The sequence below is a fragment of the Salmo salar genome, chromosome 09 (assembly GCF_965601325.2).
Source record: "Salmo salar chromosome 09, fSalSal1, whole genome shotgun sequence".
Classification (NCBI taxonomy): Eukaryota; Metazoa; Chordata; class Actinopteri; order Salmoniformes; family Salmonidae; genus Salmo; species Salmo salar.
The window spans coordinates 144,824,223-144,842,082 of NC_138299.1; the positions used below are offsets into that span (position 1 = coordinate 144,824,223).

At 46.9% G+C, this 17,860-nt stretch overlaps 1 protein-coding gene across 13 annotated transcripts in view; it reads right to left on the reverse strand.

The window, feature by feature from the left end:
- LOC106613115 (eukaryotic translation initiation factor 4 gamma 1) overlaps window positions 1-17,860 on the reverse strand; it is a 70,314-nt gene that overhangs the window by 47,361 nt on the left and 5,093 nt on the right. For 10 of the 13 annotated variants that reach the window (XM_045724719.2, XM_082956396.1, XM_082956402.1 and 7 more), the window contains exons 2-7: window positions 16,407-16,488; window positions 16,190-16,295; window positions 15,986-16,069; window positions 15,540-15,572; window positions 11,464-11,643; window positions 10,674-10,773 (exon numbers count right to left, since the gene is read on the reverse strand). In XM_045724719.2, coding sequence (XP_045580675.1) covers window positions 10,674-10,773; window positions 11,464-11,643; window positions 15,540-15,572; window positions 15,986-16,069; window positions 16,190-16,252 — 460 coding nt within the window. In that variant the 5' untranslated portion in view covers window positions 16,253-16,295; window positions 16,407-16,488. The remainder of the gene's footprint in view (window positions 1-10,673; window positions 10,774-11,463; window positions 11,644-15,539; window positions 15,573-15,985; window positions 16,070-16,189; window positions 16,296-16,406; window positions 16,489-17,860) is intronic. The other 3 variants (XM_082956401.1, XM_082956400.1, XM_082956404.1) reach the window with 2 other exon arrangements.

Here is a 17,860-nt window from a genome sequence, read left to right on the forward strand (position 1 = left end):
AAACACAAGGCCAAATCTACACTGGAGTTGCTTACCAAGAAGACAGTGGCCAGAGTGGCTGAGTTACAGTTTTGACTTCAATCTATGGTAAGACCTGAAAATGATCAACAATCAATTTGACAGAGCTTGAAGAATTTTGAGAAGAATAATGCGCAAATGTAGCACAATCCAGGTGTGGAAAGCTCTTAGACTTACAGCTGTAATTGCTGCCAAAGGTGCTTCTACAAAGTACTGACGCAAGGGTGTGAATACTTATGTAAATTAGAACATTTCTATATTTTATTGTCAATAGATTTGCCCAAATTTCTAAAAACATGTTTTCACTTTGTCATTGTGTATAGATGGGTGAGAAATCTATTTTGAAATCAGCCTGTAACACAACAAAAGTAAATTAGTATGAATACTTTCTGAAGGCACTAAGTCCCAAATGGAAGGCAAACAGAATGTAATTTGTAGCACCATTGACACCACTGTTCAGCCAAAACAAGCTCAATAACTAAATGCATGCACACACTCCTATTGAATATGCATTCACCTGTATTGTGAGTAGGACTCTAACATGTTATTTTACCCAGCTTACCAAGAGATTTCATTCAAATAAAAATCACCATTATGTTTTGTAGTTAGATTGGTAAAAACTAAGTCAAGCATATTGTTTGATTTTAAACTTGATGCATTAATGTACGGAAAATGTCATCAACATTTTAAAATTTTATGACATTGAATATCGGCCTAAAATATCTGTCAGCCTCCTTGACCCCCCAAAATCAGTATCGGCACACAAAAATCCATATTGGTCGTTCTCTACAGTAAAATGTATTGACAGACGGACCGATCGGCTCCTAATAAATAGTTGCAGCTCCTTACAAGTTCACAAAGCTAAAGCATCTTTTATGTCTCCAGTATTCATCCTGCCTGAACAAAGGATAACAGACTAGGTTACTTCAGGAAATAGGCACAATGGTTTCCTCTGTTATAATGACATGGTCCTGTAATGTAGGTTGTTACCACAAATCACTTTTCTAGTGTTCCAGACACAGGGGCTAAGTCTACAGACAAATCCTAGCCTCTAGGCACCTTCAGATCCATGTTAAGTACTAGGGGTTGTTCCTGGACCAGAAGACACCAAAGTAGACCATAGGATCATGACACAGCACTCCCTCATCGAGTTGCCTGCCCACCACCAATCCTTCCCCACTCTAAACCCAGAACACCAATCACCATGCCCACTCCCTCATCGAGTTGCCTGCCCACCACCAATCCTTCCCCACTCTAAACCCAGAGCACCAATCACCATGCCCACTCCCTCATCGAGTTGCCTGCCCACCACCAATCCTTCCCCACTCTAAACCCAGAACACCAATCACCATGCCCACTCCCTCATCGAGTTGCCTGCCCACCACCAATCCTTCCCCACTCTAAACCTAGAGCACCAATCACCATGCCCACTCCCTCATCGAGTTGCCTGCCCACCACCAATCCTTCCCCACTCTAAACCCAGAACACCAATCACCATGCCCACTCCCTCATCGAGTTGCCTGCCCACCACCAATCCCTCCCCACTCTAAACCCAGAGCACCAATCACCATGCCCACTCCCTCATCGAGTTGCCTGCCCACCACCAATCCTTCCCCACTCTAAACCCAGAACACCAATCACCATGCCCACTCCCTCATCGAGTTGCCTGCCCACCACCAATCCTTCCCCACTCTAAACCTAGAGCACCAATCACCATGCCCACTCCCTCATCGAGTTGCCTGCCCACCACCAATCCTTCCCCACTCTAAACCCAGAACACCAATCACCATGCCCACTCCCTCATCGAGTTGCCTGCCCACCACCAATCCTTCCCCACTCTAAACCCAGAACACCAATCACCATGCCCACTCCCTCATCGAGTTGCCTGCCCACCACCAATCCTTCCCCACTCTAAACCTAGAGCACCAATCACCATGCCCACTCCCGTCTTTTCCACATTCACAGAGAGATCCCAAATTCAAAAGACTCCATATTCAGAAATCCATGACTCCTCCATAGTTAATTTGTCTTACCAGACCTGGCCTTCCAAGGGCCTCAGATACAGTGTGAACCAGTCTCCTCCTGCTCTCTGAAACTGGTATCCCCTCTTCTCTCCCAGAAAAAAACCCTCAAGGAACTGGTCTATCTGCCTGTGAGTAGCTCTCAGCACACATTTCAGTCTAACTCACATTACTGAGTCTGCATTGTTGACCAAGAAAAGCACTGACTAAATATAGTCAAAACCCACACCGAGTACTGAGACGGAGGGAGGGAGAGAAGGATGGAACATGCAGGAAAAGAGAAAGCAAAGTGAACAGGACTTTCTTGGAAAGCGTCCCATCCCAGTAAATAAGAGAGATATGAGTCACGACGAGAGGGTGGGAGAGGATGGGGGAGTGGGAGAGGATGGGGGAGTAGAGGGAGGGAGAGGATGGGGGAGTAGAGGGAGGGAGAGGATGGGGGAGTAGAGGGAGGGAGAGGATGGGGGAGTAGAGGGAGGGAGAGGATAGGGGAGTAGAGGGAGGGAGAGGATGGGGGAGTAGAGGGAGGGAGAGGATGGGGGAGTAGAGGGAGGGAGAGGATGGGGGAGTAGAGGGTGGGAGAGGATGGGGGAGTAGAGGGTGGGAGAGTAGAGGGTGGGAGAGGATGGGGGAGTAGAGGGTGGGAGAGTAGAGGGTGGGAGAGGATGGGGGAGTAGAGGGATGGAGAGGATGGGGGAGTAGAGGGATGGAGAGGATGGGGGAGTAGAGGGATGGAGAGGATGGGGGAGTAGAGGGATGGAGAGGATGGGGGAGTAGAGGGATGGAGAGGATGGGGGAGTAGAGGGATGGAGAGGATGGGGGAGTAGAGGGTGGGAGAGGATGGGGGAGTAGAGGGATGGAGAGGATGGGGGAGTAGAGGGATGGAGAGGATGGGGGAGTAGAGGGATGGAGAGGATGGGGGAGTAGAGGGTGGGAGAGTAGAGGGATGGAGAGGATGGGGGAGTAGAGGGATGGAGAGGATGGGGGAGTAGAGGGATGGAGAGGATGGGGGAGTAGAGGGATGGAGAGGGTGGGAGAGGATGGGGGAGTAGAGGGATGGAGAGGATGGGGGAGTAGAGGGATGGAGAGGATGGGGGAGTAGAGGGATGGAGAGGATGGGGGAGTAGAGGGATGGAGAGGATGGGGGAGTAGAGGGATGGAGAGTAGAGGGTGGGAGAGGATGGGGGAGTAGAGGGATGGGGGAGTAGAGGGATGGAGAGAGTGGGGGAGTAGAGGGTGGGAGAGGATGGGGGAGTAGAGGGATGGAGAGTAGAGGGAGGGAGAGGATGGGGGAGTAGAGGGATGGAGAGTAGAGGGATGGAGAGTGGGGGAGTAGAGGGATGGGGGAGTAGAGGGATGGGGGAGTAGAGGGATGGGGGAGTAGAGGGATGGAGAGGATGGGGGAGTAGAGGATGGGGGAGTAGAGGGATGGAGAGGATGGGGGAGTAGAGGGATGGAGAGAGTGGGGGAGTAGAGGGATGGAGAGAGTGGGGGAGTAGAGGGATGGAGAGAGTGGGGGAGTAGAGGGATGGAGAGAGTGGGGGAGTAGAGGGATGGAGAGAGTGGGGGAGTAGAGGGATGGAGAGAGTGGGGGAGTAGAGGGTGGGAGAGGATGGGGGAGTAGAGGGATGGGGGAGTAGAGGGTGGGAGAGGATGGGGGAGTAGAGGGATGGAGAGAGTGGGGGAGTAGAGGGATGGAGAGAGTGGGGGAGTAGAGGGTGGGAGAGGATGGGGGAGTAGAGGGATGGGGGAGTAGAGGGTGGGAGAGGATGGGGGAGTAGAGGGATGGAGAGAGTGGGGGAGTAGAGGGATGGAGAGAGTGGGGGAGTAGAGGGTGGGAGAGGATGGGGGAGTAGAGGGTGGGAGAGGATGGGGGAGTAGAGGGATGGAGAGTAGAGGATGGGGGAGTAGAGGGTGGGAGAGGATGGGGGAGTAGAGGGATGGAGAGGATGGGGGAGTAGAGGGTGGGAGAGGATGGGGGAGTAGAGGGATGGAGAGGATGGGGGAGTAGAGGGATGGGGGAGTAGAGGGATGGAGAGGATGGGGGAGTAGAGGGTGGGAGAGGATGGGGGAGTAGAGGGATGGAGAGGATGAGGGAGTAGAGGGATGGGGGAGTAGAGGGATGGAGAGAGTGGGGGAGTAGAGGGATGGGGGAGTAGAGGGATGGAGAGAGTGGGGCTAAAAGGAGACTAACCAGACAGCAGCACATAGTTACCCTCAGCTATGCTGGGAGCTCATCCTAAATGCACGGTTCCCCATCTCAATGGCAGCCTGAGAGTGTGAGAGAGGAAAACACGGGGGGGGGGGGGGGGGGGGGACGATGGTATCGTCTTACCCCTTTCTCTGAAGTCCTCCTCCTCTCAGTCTACAGCCGTGTTATGCCCTCAAAACTGCTCAAAGCCTCTTTTTACTACTCTCCTTTTTACTACTCTCCTTCCTCATCCACTTGGCCTCTCTCGGTCTGTCCTTCCCCATTTCTCTCAAAGTTTATCCACAAGCAGTGTGTGTGAGACATACACACAGTACCAGTCAAAAGGAGGAAGAAAGTCTTCTTATTATTGGTGAGATGGCGCCGACAGACATGGTCACCTCACTTCAGGTCCTTAAAAAAAAAATGCATAGTTTCCTAAGGACCTGAAGCGAGGCGTCCCTGTCTGTCGGCACCATCTCACCAATAATAAGAAAAAACATTTAAAAAACATACAAAAAAAATGCATAGTTTCCTATGTATTATTTTTTACATTGTTAGCCCAGAAAATCTCAAGTGTTATTACATACAGCCGGGAAGAACTGCTGGACATAAAAGCGATGTCAATTTACCAACATTACGACCAGGAATACGTCTTTCCCGAAGCAGATCCTTTGTTTGGACCACCACCCTGGACATGGGATCTTATCCCAGAGGCCGACCCAAAACAAAGCGGTCGCCGCAGGAGAGGCAGACGGAGCAGCCTACTGGTCAGACTCAGGAGAGCACACCATCCACCGCTTCCGAGCATATTACTCGCCAATGTCCAATCTCTAGATAACAAGGTGGACGAAATTAGGGCACGAGTTGCCTTCCAGAGAGACAGAGATTGTAACATTCTCTGTTTCACGGAAACATGGCTCACTCGGGATATGTTGTCAGAGTCGGTACAGCCACCCGGTTTCTTCACGCATCGCGCCGACAGAAACAAACATCTCTCTGGTAAGAAGGGCGGGAGTGTATGCCTTATGATTAACGACTCATGGTGTAATCACAACAACATACAGGAACTCAAGTACTTTAGTTCACCTGACCTAGAATTCCTTACAATCAAATGACCGACCGCATTATCTTTGATTATAGTCACAGCCGAGTACATCCCCCCCCCAAGCAGATACCTCGTCGGCCCTGAAAGAACTTCTCTGGACTCTATGTAAACCATACATCCTGAGGCTGCATTTATTGTAGCTGGGGATTTTAACAAAGCTAACACGAGAACAAGACTTCCTAAATTCTATCAGCATATCGAATGCACGACACGAGATGGTAGCATTCTGGATCATTACTACTCTAACTTCCGCGATGCATACAAAGCCCTCCCCCGCCCTGCAATTCAGCAAATCTGACCATGAACCTATTTTGTTGCTCCCAGCCAATGGACAGAAACTGAAAACAGGAAACGCCCGTGCTCAGGTCGATCCAACGCTGGTCTGACTAATTGGATTTCACGCTTCAAGATTGCTTCGATCACGTGGACTGGGATATGTTCCAGATATACATCATCAATGTTATTGTCTGAGGCTACGCTGACTCGGTGAGCGAGTTTATTAGCAAGTGCATCAGAGATGTCGCACCCACTGTGGCAATTAAAACCATTCTTAACCAGAAACCGTGGATTGATGGCAGCATTTGCACAAAACTGAAAGCACAAATCACCGCTTTTTATCATGGCATGGCGACCGGAAACATGACCGAATACAAACAGTGTAGCTATTCCCTCCGCAAGGCAATCAAACAAGCAACGCGTCAGTATAGAGAACGTAGTCGCAATTCAACAGCTCAAACACGAGACGTATGTGGCAGGGTTTACAGCCAATCACGGACTGTGCCACTGACACAGCCTGCTACCAAAGCCTGTGGGCTCTCCTCCTCAATGGCCAACGTGAGTAAAACATTTAAATGTGTTAACCCTCGCAAGGCTGCCGGCCCAGAAAACATCCCTAGCTGTGTCCTCAGAGCATGTACAGACCAGCTGGCGTGTTCACGGAAATATTCAAATCAATCCCTATCCCAGTCTGCTGTCCCCACATGCTTCAAGACGGTCACCATTGTTCCTGTTCCCAAGAAAGTCATTTAGTTCAGTTACCTGAGCTATCGCCCCGTTGCACTCACTTCTATTATCATGAAGTGCTTTGAGAGACTAGTCAAGGATCATATGACCTCCACCCTACCTGATACCCTAGACCCACTCCAGTAGGTCCACTGACAATGCAATCGCCATTACACTGCCCTCTCTCATCTGGACAAGAGGAATACCTATGTAAGAATGCTGTTAATTGACTACAGCGCAGCATTTAAACACCATAGTACCCTCCAAACTTGTCATCAAGCCCGAGACCCTGGGTCTCGACCCCGCCCTGTGGAACTGGGTCCTGGACTTTGACAGGCCGCTCCCAGGTGGTGAAGGTAGGAAACAACATCTCCGCCCCACAAGGGTGCGTTCTCAGCCCTCTCCTGTACTCCCTGTTCACCAATGACTGCGTGGCCATGCACGCTTCCAACTCAATCATCAAGACGACACTACAGTGGTAGGCTTGATTACCAATAACGACGAGACAGCCTACAGGGAGGAGGTGAGGGCCCTCGGAAAATAACTTCACACTCAACGTCAACAAAACAAAAAGGAGATGATCGTGGACTTCAGGAAACAGCAGAGGGAGCACCCCCCCCATCCACTGACGGGACAGTAGTGGAGAAGGTAGAAAGCTTCAAGTTCCTTGGCATACACATCACAAACAAACTGGAATGGTCCACCCACACAGACAGCGAGGTGAAGGCACAATAGCGCCTCTTCAACCTCAGGAGGCTGAAGAAATTTGGCTTGTCACCCAAAACCCCGACAAACTTTTACAGATGCACAATCAAGAGCATCCTGTCGGGCTGTATCAACGCCTGGTAAGGCAACTGCACCGTCCACAACCGTAATGCTCTCCAGAGGGTAGTGAGGTCTGCACAACGCATCACCAGGGGCAAACTACCTGCCCTCCAGGACACCTACACCACCCGATGTCACAGGAAGGCCAAAAAGATCATCAAGGACAACAACCACCCGAGCCACTGCCTGTTCACCCCGCTATCAACCAGAAGGCGAGGTCAGTACAGGTGCATCAAAGCGGGGACCGAGAGACTGAAAAACAGCTTCTATCTCAAGGCCATCAGACTGTTATACAGCCATCACTAACAGAGGCTGCTGCCAACATCCAGACTCAAATCTCTGGCCACTTTAATAAATGGACTTAAATTAATATCACTAGTCACTTTAAATAACGGCACTTTAATAATGTTTACATATGAGATGAGTAATGTAGGATTTGTATATACTGTATTCTATACCATCTACTGCATCTTGCCTATGCTGCACGGCCATCGCTCATCTATATATTTATATGAACATATTCTTATTCATCCCTTTACATTTGTGTGTATAAGGTAGTTGTGAATTTGTTAGATTACTTGTTAGATATACCGCATTGTCTGAACTAGAAGCACAAGCATTTCGCTACACTCGCATTAACATCTGCTAACCATGTGTATGTGACCAATACAATTTGATTTGACTTAGTGGTTCTCGCAGTCCCCTCTGAACAGTTGATGTTGAGATGAGTCTGTTACTTGAACTCTGAAGCATTTATTTGGGCTGCAATCGGAGGCTGGTAACTAATGGGGATTCCCTGTAGCTCAGTTGGTAGAGCATGGTGTTTGCAACGCCAGGGTTGTGGGTTCGATTACCACGGGGGGCCAGCACAGAAAAAAAAAAAATGTATGAAATTGTATGAAATGTATGCATTCACTACTGTAAGTCGCTCTGGATAAGAGCGTCTGCTAAATGACTAAAATGTAAATGTAAAATGTAATGAACATATCCTCTGCAGCAGAAATAACTCTGGGTCTTCCTTTCCTATTTCAACATCGCGCTTTGTGACTGCACTTGAAGAAACGTTCAAAGTTATTTTCCACATTAACCGACCTTCATGTCTTAAAGTAATGATGGACTGTCATTTCTCTTTACTTATTTGAGCTGTTCTTGCCATAATATGGACTTGGTCTTTTACCAAATAGGGCTATCTTCTCTATACCAACCCTACCTTGTCATAACACAGCTGATTGGCTCAAACGCATTAAGAAGGAAAGAAATTCCACAAATTAGCAAGGCACACCTGTTAATTGAAAAGCATTCCAGGTGAATGCCTCATGAAGCTGGTTGAGAGAATGCCAAGAGTGTGCAAAGCTGTCAAGGCAAAGGGTGGCTACTTTGAAGAATCTGAAATATATTTTTTTGGTTACTACATGATTCCATGTGTGTTATTTTATGTCTTCACTATTACTCTACAATGTAGAAAATAGTAAAAAGAAAGAAAAACACTTGAATGAGTATGTGTGTCCAAACTTTTGACTGGTACTGCACTCGCTTGCTCGCGCTCTGTATTGATGCCAGAGTTAACCTACTAGTTCACCAACAGAGGGCCCAAACAAAGACTTATCTTATTCACACTGAAAGATGCAATCAGAACACAGCTGTATATGTCCCCCAATTCACTCTGGACTCAAGTCTGGTTAAATAAAATAAATCATGTTGCGGTCTCATCAAGGCTAGACTGTTAGAGAGAGTGTGGTGCTGATGACCAGTGAAGAGGAGGGTCACGTGTCAGACTGACCTAATGACATGTGACACACACATACCCCATGACGAGTCTGATAAAGATGCAACAACGATACGACTTCCTAAAAAAACAACTCCTAAACGGTCAATAATAGACCATACAAACATACCCTACGGTGATGACCGTACCTAAAGCAAGTCTCAGCAGCCCCACTGCAGTCACAATTTGGGCTGTGGTCTTTACATATAGCCTACTAATAAATATGAGATGTATTTTTTATTCAGAATGGCCCACAAAATAAATACGTCTTCAACACGCGACTGCGCAATGACTGGGCTTATAAGAAAAAGTTTCACTGGGCTCTGTAGGCTACGGGCTCTCCAACCCTGTTTCAGGGGTCCGAGACCTATAGGCTACGCTTGGAATTATTTGGCCACTTTAGTTGTGATACCAACCTTATCAAAACATATAGGTCTATGGGCTAGGTTATAGGACACTGACTTCTTGCCTTTTAGACTGCACATGCTGGGATTCATTCACAAGTGATAATATTCTCACCCATCAGACTATTCTCAATTTAATCTGGTCTTTACATGTACAAAATAATGTTTGTGAAATGAGTTGATTTAGACTGGGCCATTATCATGCACCTGTTGGAATAGGAAGGAAAAGATGGTAATAGTACGCACTTGAATAGCCAATGGAGGAAGCTTCTCCCCTGCTTCATTTTCATGCCACCTATGAAGAGATGGCTAAAGCTGCACAACATGTGATCCTATTCCACTCAAACTCAATGCCAGGGCTCTCAAGTGTTTGGCTTGATTTTCAATTGCATTGATGTCAGAGTGATTAGAGGGACATTATGAACTGGGTGGTTTGAGCCATGAATTCTGATTGGCTGACAGCCGTGGTATATTTAAGCAATAAGGCCCAAGGGAGTGTGGTATATGGCCAATAAACCACGGCTAAGGGCTGTTCTTATGCACGACGCAACGCAGAGAGCCTGGACACAGCCCTTAGCCATGGTATATTGGCCATATATCACAAACCCCCGAGGTGCCTTATTGCTATTACCAATGTAATTAGAGCAGTATAAATACATGTCATACCTGTTAGCCAATCAGCATTCAGGGCTTATCTTTGAAAGACAGGGTCCTGAAAAAGGGACGTTTCCTTTTTTGCTGAGTTTATATCCACACACAAACAACTCCCCCCCAGGTCTCAAAACCTTATTTACAATCAGCCATCTTGTTAAGCATGTTGGAGCAATACATGTCAACATTTTCTAAAGTAGACACCATAAATGGACTGCTCTGACCAGGTCACTGCTGAACTGTACAGACTAAGACCCTACATAGCTCACAGGCTTGTGAGCAGGGTCACCAAGCTTGTTTTCAGGACAACCAGTGAGCTTTCTGTAGCCCCTGTTCAGGTGAACACATATCACTAGAGGGCAGTCAAACTCTGCATCACCAGCCCAGAGGCCTTCGTCCTGGACAACCTGAACAGGGAAATTAGGGAATTTGGAAGAGAGTACACTGTTGGGAATAACTTATTTGTGCCGAAATAAGTAACAGGTTTGGAATTTGACCTGTGTATCAGGGTTGAATTCAATTTCTCTTCAATTCAGTCAATTGAAATTCTGTTGAAAATACATTTAAATGAATCTCAGGAATTGATATCCCTGTTTTCAGTGTGTCCAGGAGAGAGCGGTGTTAAGCTGCGGCCTGCGTTGTTGGGTAAAGGTGGGTATCGACAGGCGAGGCCCCAAACAGAGCCTCTTACCATAAGTACCATATTCAGCTGGGCTGGTGCCTGGGTAGAAGCCTGGGGTGCCCGGCGGGACCGGGTACTGCTGGGGGGTGGCCACGTACGTTGACCGGTACTGAGGGAGAGAGACATGTCAGAATGGTTTAGATATAAGACCTAAACGTACATTGTAGAGTGTTCCCCAAGCCCAGAGGATTCAAGGCAAGCTAAAGCTCAACTACAGAACAACAACGAGTAGGATGGAAAAGGTGTTAAGACAGATAACTCATTCAACACACCTCAACCTTTCTTTGTCCCACACACACTTTAGTGTGGTTTTGATGGCCAACCAGCTGTGGCAGGCCTACCTCTCCTAACGTCTAACATACACCTCTCCCTCAAACACACAGTAACACCCATCCTGCTCTCTCTGTGGTGTTTTAATCACTGCACAATCAGGAAGGAACTGGAGGGTCAGCTGATCACCTGGCCATGGGGGGGGGGGGGGGGGGCTTTTGTCCCAGAACTGGCTCCATAGAGCAGAGGCCAGACTCAGCAGAATTTGTCTGACTCAGGTCACCAGGGGGAGGCAGGCCTCCCTTACAGACAGGGAGGGGGAACTGCATTGTTAGTTGCTACCAGGCCTACTTCCAAATAGCATTTATTTTCTTCCCAAATACCATAGCGGCACTTGATTGAGCTTGCCTGGCGCAAAGGAACCAATGGAACAGTCCCAAAAGGTATAGTGAATGTCTGAGTAAAGAGAATGAGAGTGGCCCCTAGTAAAGATGGAGAACCCTGTAGGAAGGGGTGGGGTTGTGTTTACCTGTCCGGGTATGAAGTAGGCGGGGCCTTGTTGGTTGGGGAAGGGGATCTGCTGTGAGGGGATCATCATCATCATCTGTTGGCCTGGCTGGTAGACATGTGTGGGCGCCACGGGCCTTGGCGTGCTGCTGGGGGGCATCCGGGGGGCATTGCTGGGCAGACTGGGACGGCTGTAGTACGACTGAAGAGAGGAAGAGAAGATGAGGCAGTAGGAGAGAAGAGAGGGGCAAGTTATGGAAGTGTCACATGTCCATAAGTCTCCTCTTTTGTAAAAATGTTGAACAATAAAATTCAACCCAACTTTAAAAAGGGCTATTATATTTCCCCTTGCCAGTTAATACTAAAACTATTTCAACGAGCTGTTCAGGCACTTTAACAGCCTGTTCATAAAGGCAGAACCCAAACTGCTAAAAAAACTAATATTACTAGAATGTTCTGTGTTGCTTCATTTACATTGCGATGAGACTCTTCAAGCAAAACGGAAGCCAAAAGAATGACGACAGGACCACAGGCAGGAACAACTAGACAGACCTCTTTTCCAGGAGTCTAAGCGTTACCTGCAGTGACCTGAATCCTCCCTTCAGCAGCACATCACCCAGACACCACGTGAACACACACACGCAAGCGAGAGAGGGGGGGGAGTGAGAGGGGAGGGAGAGAGAGGTGGAACAAGAGGGAGTGAGAGCGGCAGTCAGTTAAGTTGACAGAAAGCAGAGAACCTTCCCCTCCCCCCACCATACACCACGTGAACACACACACACACACACACACACACACACACACACACACGCAAGAGAGAGGAGGAAAGGGAGTGAGAGCGGCAGTCAGTTAAGTTGACAGAAAGCAGAGCCTACCACCACCACCCAGCAGTGAATTAACAAGCAGCATGCAAAAATGCAGAACACATCCTAGTCCATTAAAGATGCAGGTGTGTGCGTAACTGTCCATGTGCAAAGCTAACATAGAGCACGGAGTCTGTGTGTGCGTGTCAGGGTTTCCGTTAGGAAAATGTGGCTCCGGACATTTGACCGGAAACATTTTAATGAAATTAAAAATCTCATTTCGATTACGGTAATTCATGTTAACAGAACATGCAAGTCGAGAATGCAATGATGTGCGGTCCTTCTTACCGAATTCTGATGTGCACTTTGAACTTGGCAGAATAACTGTCCACAAGTAACGAACAGCAAAATCACGAGCCTATGTCAATCTACTACAGAAGAAAAAGTAGCCTATTCAAAACGGACTCGGGACAGTTGTGGGCGATAGATCATAAATTCATACAGCCAGTAGGCCTAGGCTACGGAATTAGAAATAAATGGGTCTGAAGCAACAGATCAGAATGTACCGCTTAAAAATGTTGATAAACATTTCTTCACATTATAAGCGCAGCAATGAGCACAGGGCAACACGCGAAGGTTCGTTCCATAATGCAATTAGTGGGAAAACAGTTGTCAAAAGGGCACTACACATGCAAGCAGTTTCACATGAAAGATGAAAATCTCCATTAGAAAGTTTGAAATCTCTCAAGGGCTACTCTGAAGCAAGGTAAGACATGCCTCAATATACCCAACAAAAATATAAACATGTAAAGTGTTGGTCCCATGTTTCATGAGCTGAAATAAAAGATCCCAGACATTTTACATACGCACAAAAAGCTTAATTCTCTTCAATTTGGCGCATAAATGTGTTCACATCCCTGTTAGTGATCATTTCTCCTGTGCCAAGATAATCCATCCACCTGACAGATGTGGCATATCAAGAAACTGATTAAACAGCATGATCATGACACAGGTGCACCATTGGCCCGGGGACAATAAAAGGCCACTAAAATGTGCAGTTGTCACAGCACAATGCCACAGATGTCTCAAATTGCATGTTGACTGCAGGAATGCCCACCAGAGCTGTTGCCAGAGAACTGAATGCTAATTTCTCTACCTTAAGCCACCTCCAACATCGTTTCAGAGAACTTGGCAGTTCATCCAACCGGCCTCACAACCGCAGACCACGTGTAACCACGCCAGCCCAAGAGGATGGCTGATGTTTTACATGCCCGTAAACAATTGTGCTATTTTGCAACTTATTTTTTTACATAGTGTTCCTCCTACCGTCTCTTATGAACGAAAATAACTTCTGGACATCAGAACTGGGATGACTCACCACGAACTGGAATAAGCCATTTCCTTTAACGAGTCGGACGAGTAAGATATACAGCTCTCCCGGGACACTACAGTGAAAATGGTTAATTTTTTAAAGCAAGGCCCTGAATTTTCTGCACTATGTAATGATATGGGCAGCGACCATGTAACGCTTTTACAACATACAGAAGTGCGCTGGTTATCAAGGGGCAAAGCTTCTTTTTTTTTAAATTGAGAGACGAGCTTAAAGTTCTTCACTGACCATAATTTTCACTTTGCATGATGACGAGTTTCTCACACGACTGGCCTATCTGTGTGATGTTTTTTCTCACCTGAATGATCTGAATCTAGGATTACAGGGACTCTCCGCAACTATATTCAATGTGCGGGACAAAATTTGAGGCTAAGAAGTTGGAGCTCTGTTCTGTCTGCATTAACAAGGACAACACAGAGGTCTTTCCATCATTGTATGATTTTTTGTGTGCCAGTGAAGTCAAGCTTACGGACAATGTCACATGTGACATAGCGAAGCACCTGAGTGAGTTGGGTGCGCAATTATGCAGGTACTTTCCCGAAACGGACGACACAAACAACTGGATTCGTTATCCCTTTCATGCCCTGCCTCCAGTACTACTTACCGATATCTGAACAAGAGAGCCTCAACGAAATTGAAACAAGCGGTTCTGTGAAAATGTAATTTAATCAGAAGCCACTGCCAGATTTCTGGATAGGGCTGCGCTCAGAGTGTCCTGCCTTGGCAAATTGTGCTGTTAAGACACTGATGCCCTTTGCAACCACGTACCTATGTGAGAGTGGATTCTCGGCCCTCACTAGCATGAAAACTAAATACAGGCACAGACTGTGTGTGGAAAATGATTTAAGACTGAGACTCTCTCCAATACAACCCAACATTGCAGAGTTATGTGCATCCTTTCAAGCACACCCTTCACCCTTTCAAATACCCGTCATTATCCTGTGGTGAGCTATATTTTCTATTTAACTAGGCAAGTCAGTTAAGAACAAATTCTTATTTTACAACGACGGCCTAGTTGTTCAGGGGCAGAATGACAGATTTTTACCTTGTCAGCTCGGGGATTCGATCTAGCAACCTTTAGCTTACCGGCCCAACTCTCTAACCACTAGGCTACCTGCCGCCCCTATTCACAATTGTCGATGAACAAGTAAGGTTTTATATGTAAGATGGTTAAATAAAGAGCAAAATTAGTGATTATTATTATTATTATATTATTATTTGTGCCCTGGTTCTATAAGAGCTCTTTGTCACTTCCCATGAGCCAGGTTGTGACAAACTCACTCACTCTTATGTTTAATAAATGTATTGTATAGTGTGTGGCAGGTTTACAATGATGGCAAAAAACAACATTTGAGAGTGTGCTGACCCTGGTGCTAGAAGGGGTACGCAGCTGGAGGTTGAATGTTTGAAGAGGTACGGGACTATAAAAAGTTTGGGAACCACTGCCCTAGACCCACTCACTCCAATTTGCATACTGCCCCAACAGATCCACAGATGACACAATCTAAATTCTGGAAAATAACCTATAGCACGAAAAGCATGACCAGTCAAATATATTTCCATCAATGAATAGGCAAAAAGGCATTACATTCTTCTCCTGGACAACTAACTGGCCAGAGCCAATTTAATTTATTGTTGTTTCTGCCATTACCAGCTAACGGAAACCCTGGTGTGTGTGAACATAAGTTCCCAATGAATGCGGTCCTCAGAGACAAGACATCCCAGAATACTTTCTGAATAGGATTCTACAGCAGATTCGATCTCTTAGTCTCGCATATTAAACATGAGTAGGTTTTAGAACATTCAGTGCTCAGAAACCGTTCAGGAAGACAGGAAATGCAAGTGAAGAGAACTCCACACTGCCCATAATTCCAACCCAGCCCACCCAAATCAGACTGTTAGTACCTGTTGGTGTAAAGCACGGGGCACGGGGGCGAACTAGAAAAGGAGGGCAAGACAGGTCACAGGTCAGAGGTTAAACCCACATAGGACACCAGCTGGAGAGCAGCGGATACAACCTTACTCCATAACCACACACAGATAGGAAGGCAGGGAGCAGGGATTAACAAGAGGATTCAGAACACAATACAAGTCTCATCTGAGATCTGACATACTGATTTTGCCTTCCAGCAGTAACGTTGACAGGTAGGAACATACACACACTGGGCGCTAAAACAGTATGAGATGGAATCAACAGGAGAGCTTAGTTGTAGGAAAGAGTGAGAGTTGGCATGTAGCATAATCTACATTCCTACCAATGGATTAAGATACTGCACTACGGAGAAGCATCTGACTGCTGAAATAATAAGTCATGTCAAGAGGTGAAGCTGTGGGGTGACGGACATGTGTACCTGTCGGGGCTGTGGCGCTGGGTTCATTTGTGGAGGTGGGGTGGCAAAGACAACAGAGGGGGGCTGTCCAGGAGGGAAGGTGGGCTGTGAAAGGGAGAGGAAAAGAGGAAATGAGGGGAGAGACCATGATCAACAATATGGTTACTGTTTGAAGCTCCGATCTTGTGGTTTGTCCAATCTAAACAGACAGTCGATTCCCCTTACTAGCTGGAGTCCGGGGGAGGGGGCAGGGTGGGGTCGCGTTATAGACTGTGGTGCTTTATTCATTTCATGTGGTTCTGCATGGGTGCACTCGGACCTGTACAGAAATCTGAGAGGAGAAATAACAGAGTGGAGGAGGTGAAGAGAAAAATCAGTGATGAACTAGAAGAGAGCGAAAGACCAAGAGAATGGTGTTTAGGCTTTGTTGATCAGCACTCACACTTTGAACCGTGTTTAGTCCCAGGAACGGGAGCAAGGATCTGTGGTGTGCCAACGTAGTGGTGGTCTGTCCTCTGATCAACCTATCAGAGAGAGAGAGGGTGAAAGGTAAGATTGTCATCTCAGTTATGAGTCCAATGGTTTTGTACACAGGGGATACAGTCCTATTCTTCAGGAGACAGGCATATTGTCTAGGGCTGGGAATTGCCAGGACCTCACGATACGACATTTAGGTGCCAATACAAAATTGCGATTCTATATGTACGCTATTGCGATTCGATACTGCGATTTTATTGCAAGTTGATGTTCTAAACATACCTATTGCATACAATATGTCTGCTGCAGAGATGAGAGATTAAGAGAAAATGAGTTTAGTCATGGAAATAAATAAAGTGTTGAAAACATGTTGGCTCACTATTTAAAAAGGAGAACAAGCAATAGGATGAAAAATACCAGCGTTTTGGCACAGGTACAGCAGACTAGAGTTCAAAAATAGGGCTTAGGTGGTGGGTGGGGTGGGGGAGTGGCCAATGGAACGGTCGCTGACCGAACATTTTAGGCCTTCCTGTTGGCCGCAGTCACAAAATATCGCCTTTTTAAAGCTAATTACCTGCAATTCTACACATCTCGCCATGGGGCTGAGAGAACAGTTTCAGTTTTAAAGCAGATTTCCAGCAATTCTACACATTTTGCCATGGCTTATGCTATCTGAGTGACTCAAACATAAAATTGGCCCCATGCCTATGGAGGCCCCAGGCAACAACAAAAAATATCTTCTCCATCCTTCCTATTGTCCCGATGGCCCCTGGGTGAAACCCAACATTGTTTACTCCTAAAGTAACAGTAAACGCAGACTGCCCTGCCACACAAAGAGCAATGGGGAAAAGCCCCAAATCATGCTGAGTCCATGTTTTTTTTAAAGGGAAATTACACTTCTGTCAGGTGAAAGATGCCAAAACAGAAAAACTGACTGTTAGAGAAGAAAAGCACAGTAGACAAACCCAGCACATTAAAAAAATTGTGACTGTCGGAACAGCAAACAGACATTTTCCACTGACGCTACCACACCCTGGGGGAGTTGGAAGGGAAATGGCAATGTCTCTAAAAGGAGGTGCTGGTTGATTAAGGTCAGAAACAGAGAGTGAGATTGTGCAGAGTTGACACTCCAGGGCGATAAAGGGCTCTCCACAGTCTATGCAAACGGAGGTCCGTTTACGTCAAGTTCCAGAAATTCAGCCGCACAAATGTACATAGAACTACATAGTGATGCAAACAGACCTACATTGGCTTCTGTTGCATAGACTGCTTTAGAGGGTCTCCCTGTGCTCAACCTGACAGCAAGACAGCCAATGAAAGACTGCTTCACCCTGTGGGGAGAGACCCATGTTTTCCAAAGGGAACCCTGGGACACCCCCTGTAGCAGAGACCTAAAGCTGTTCCCTGAGAAAGGGATGG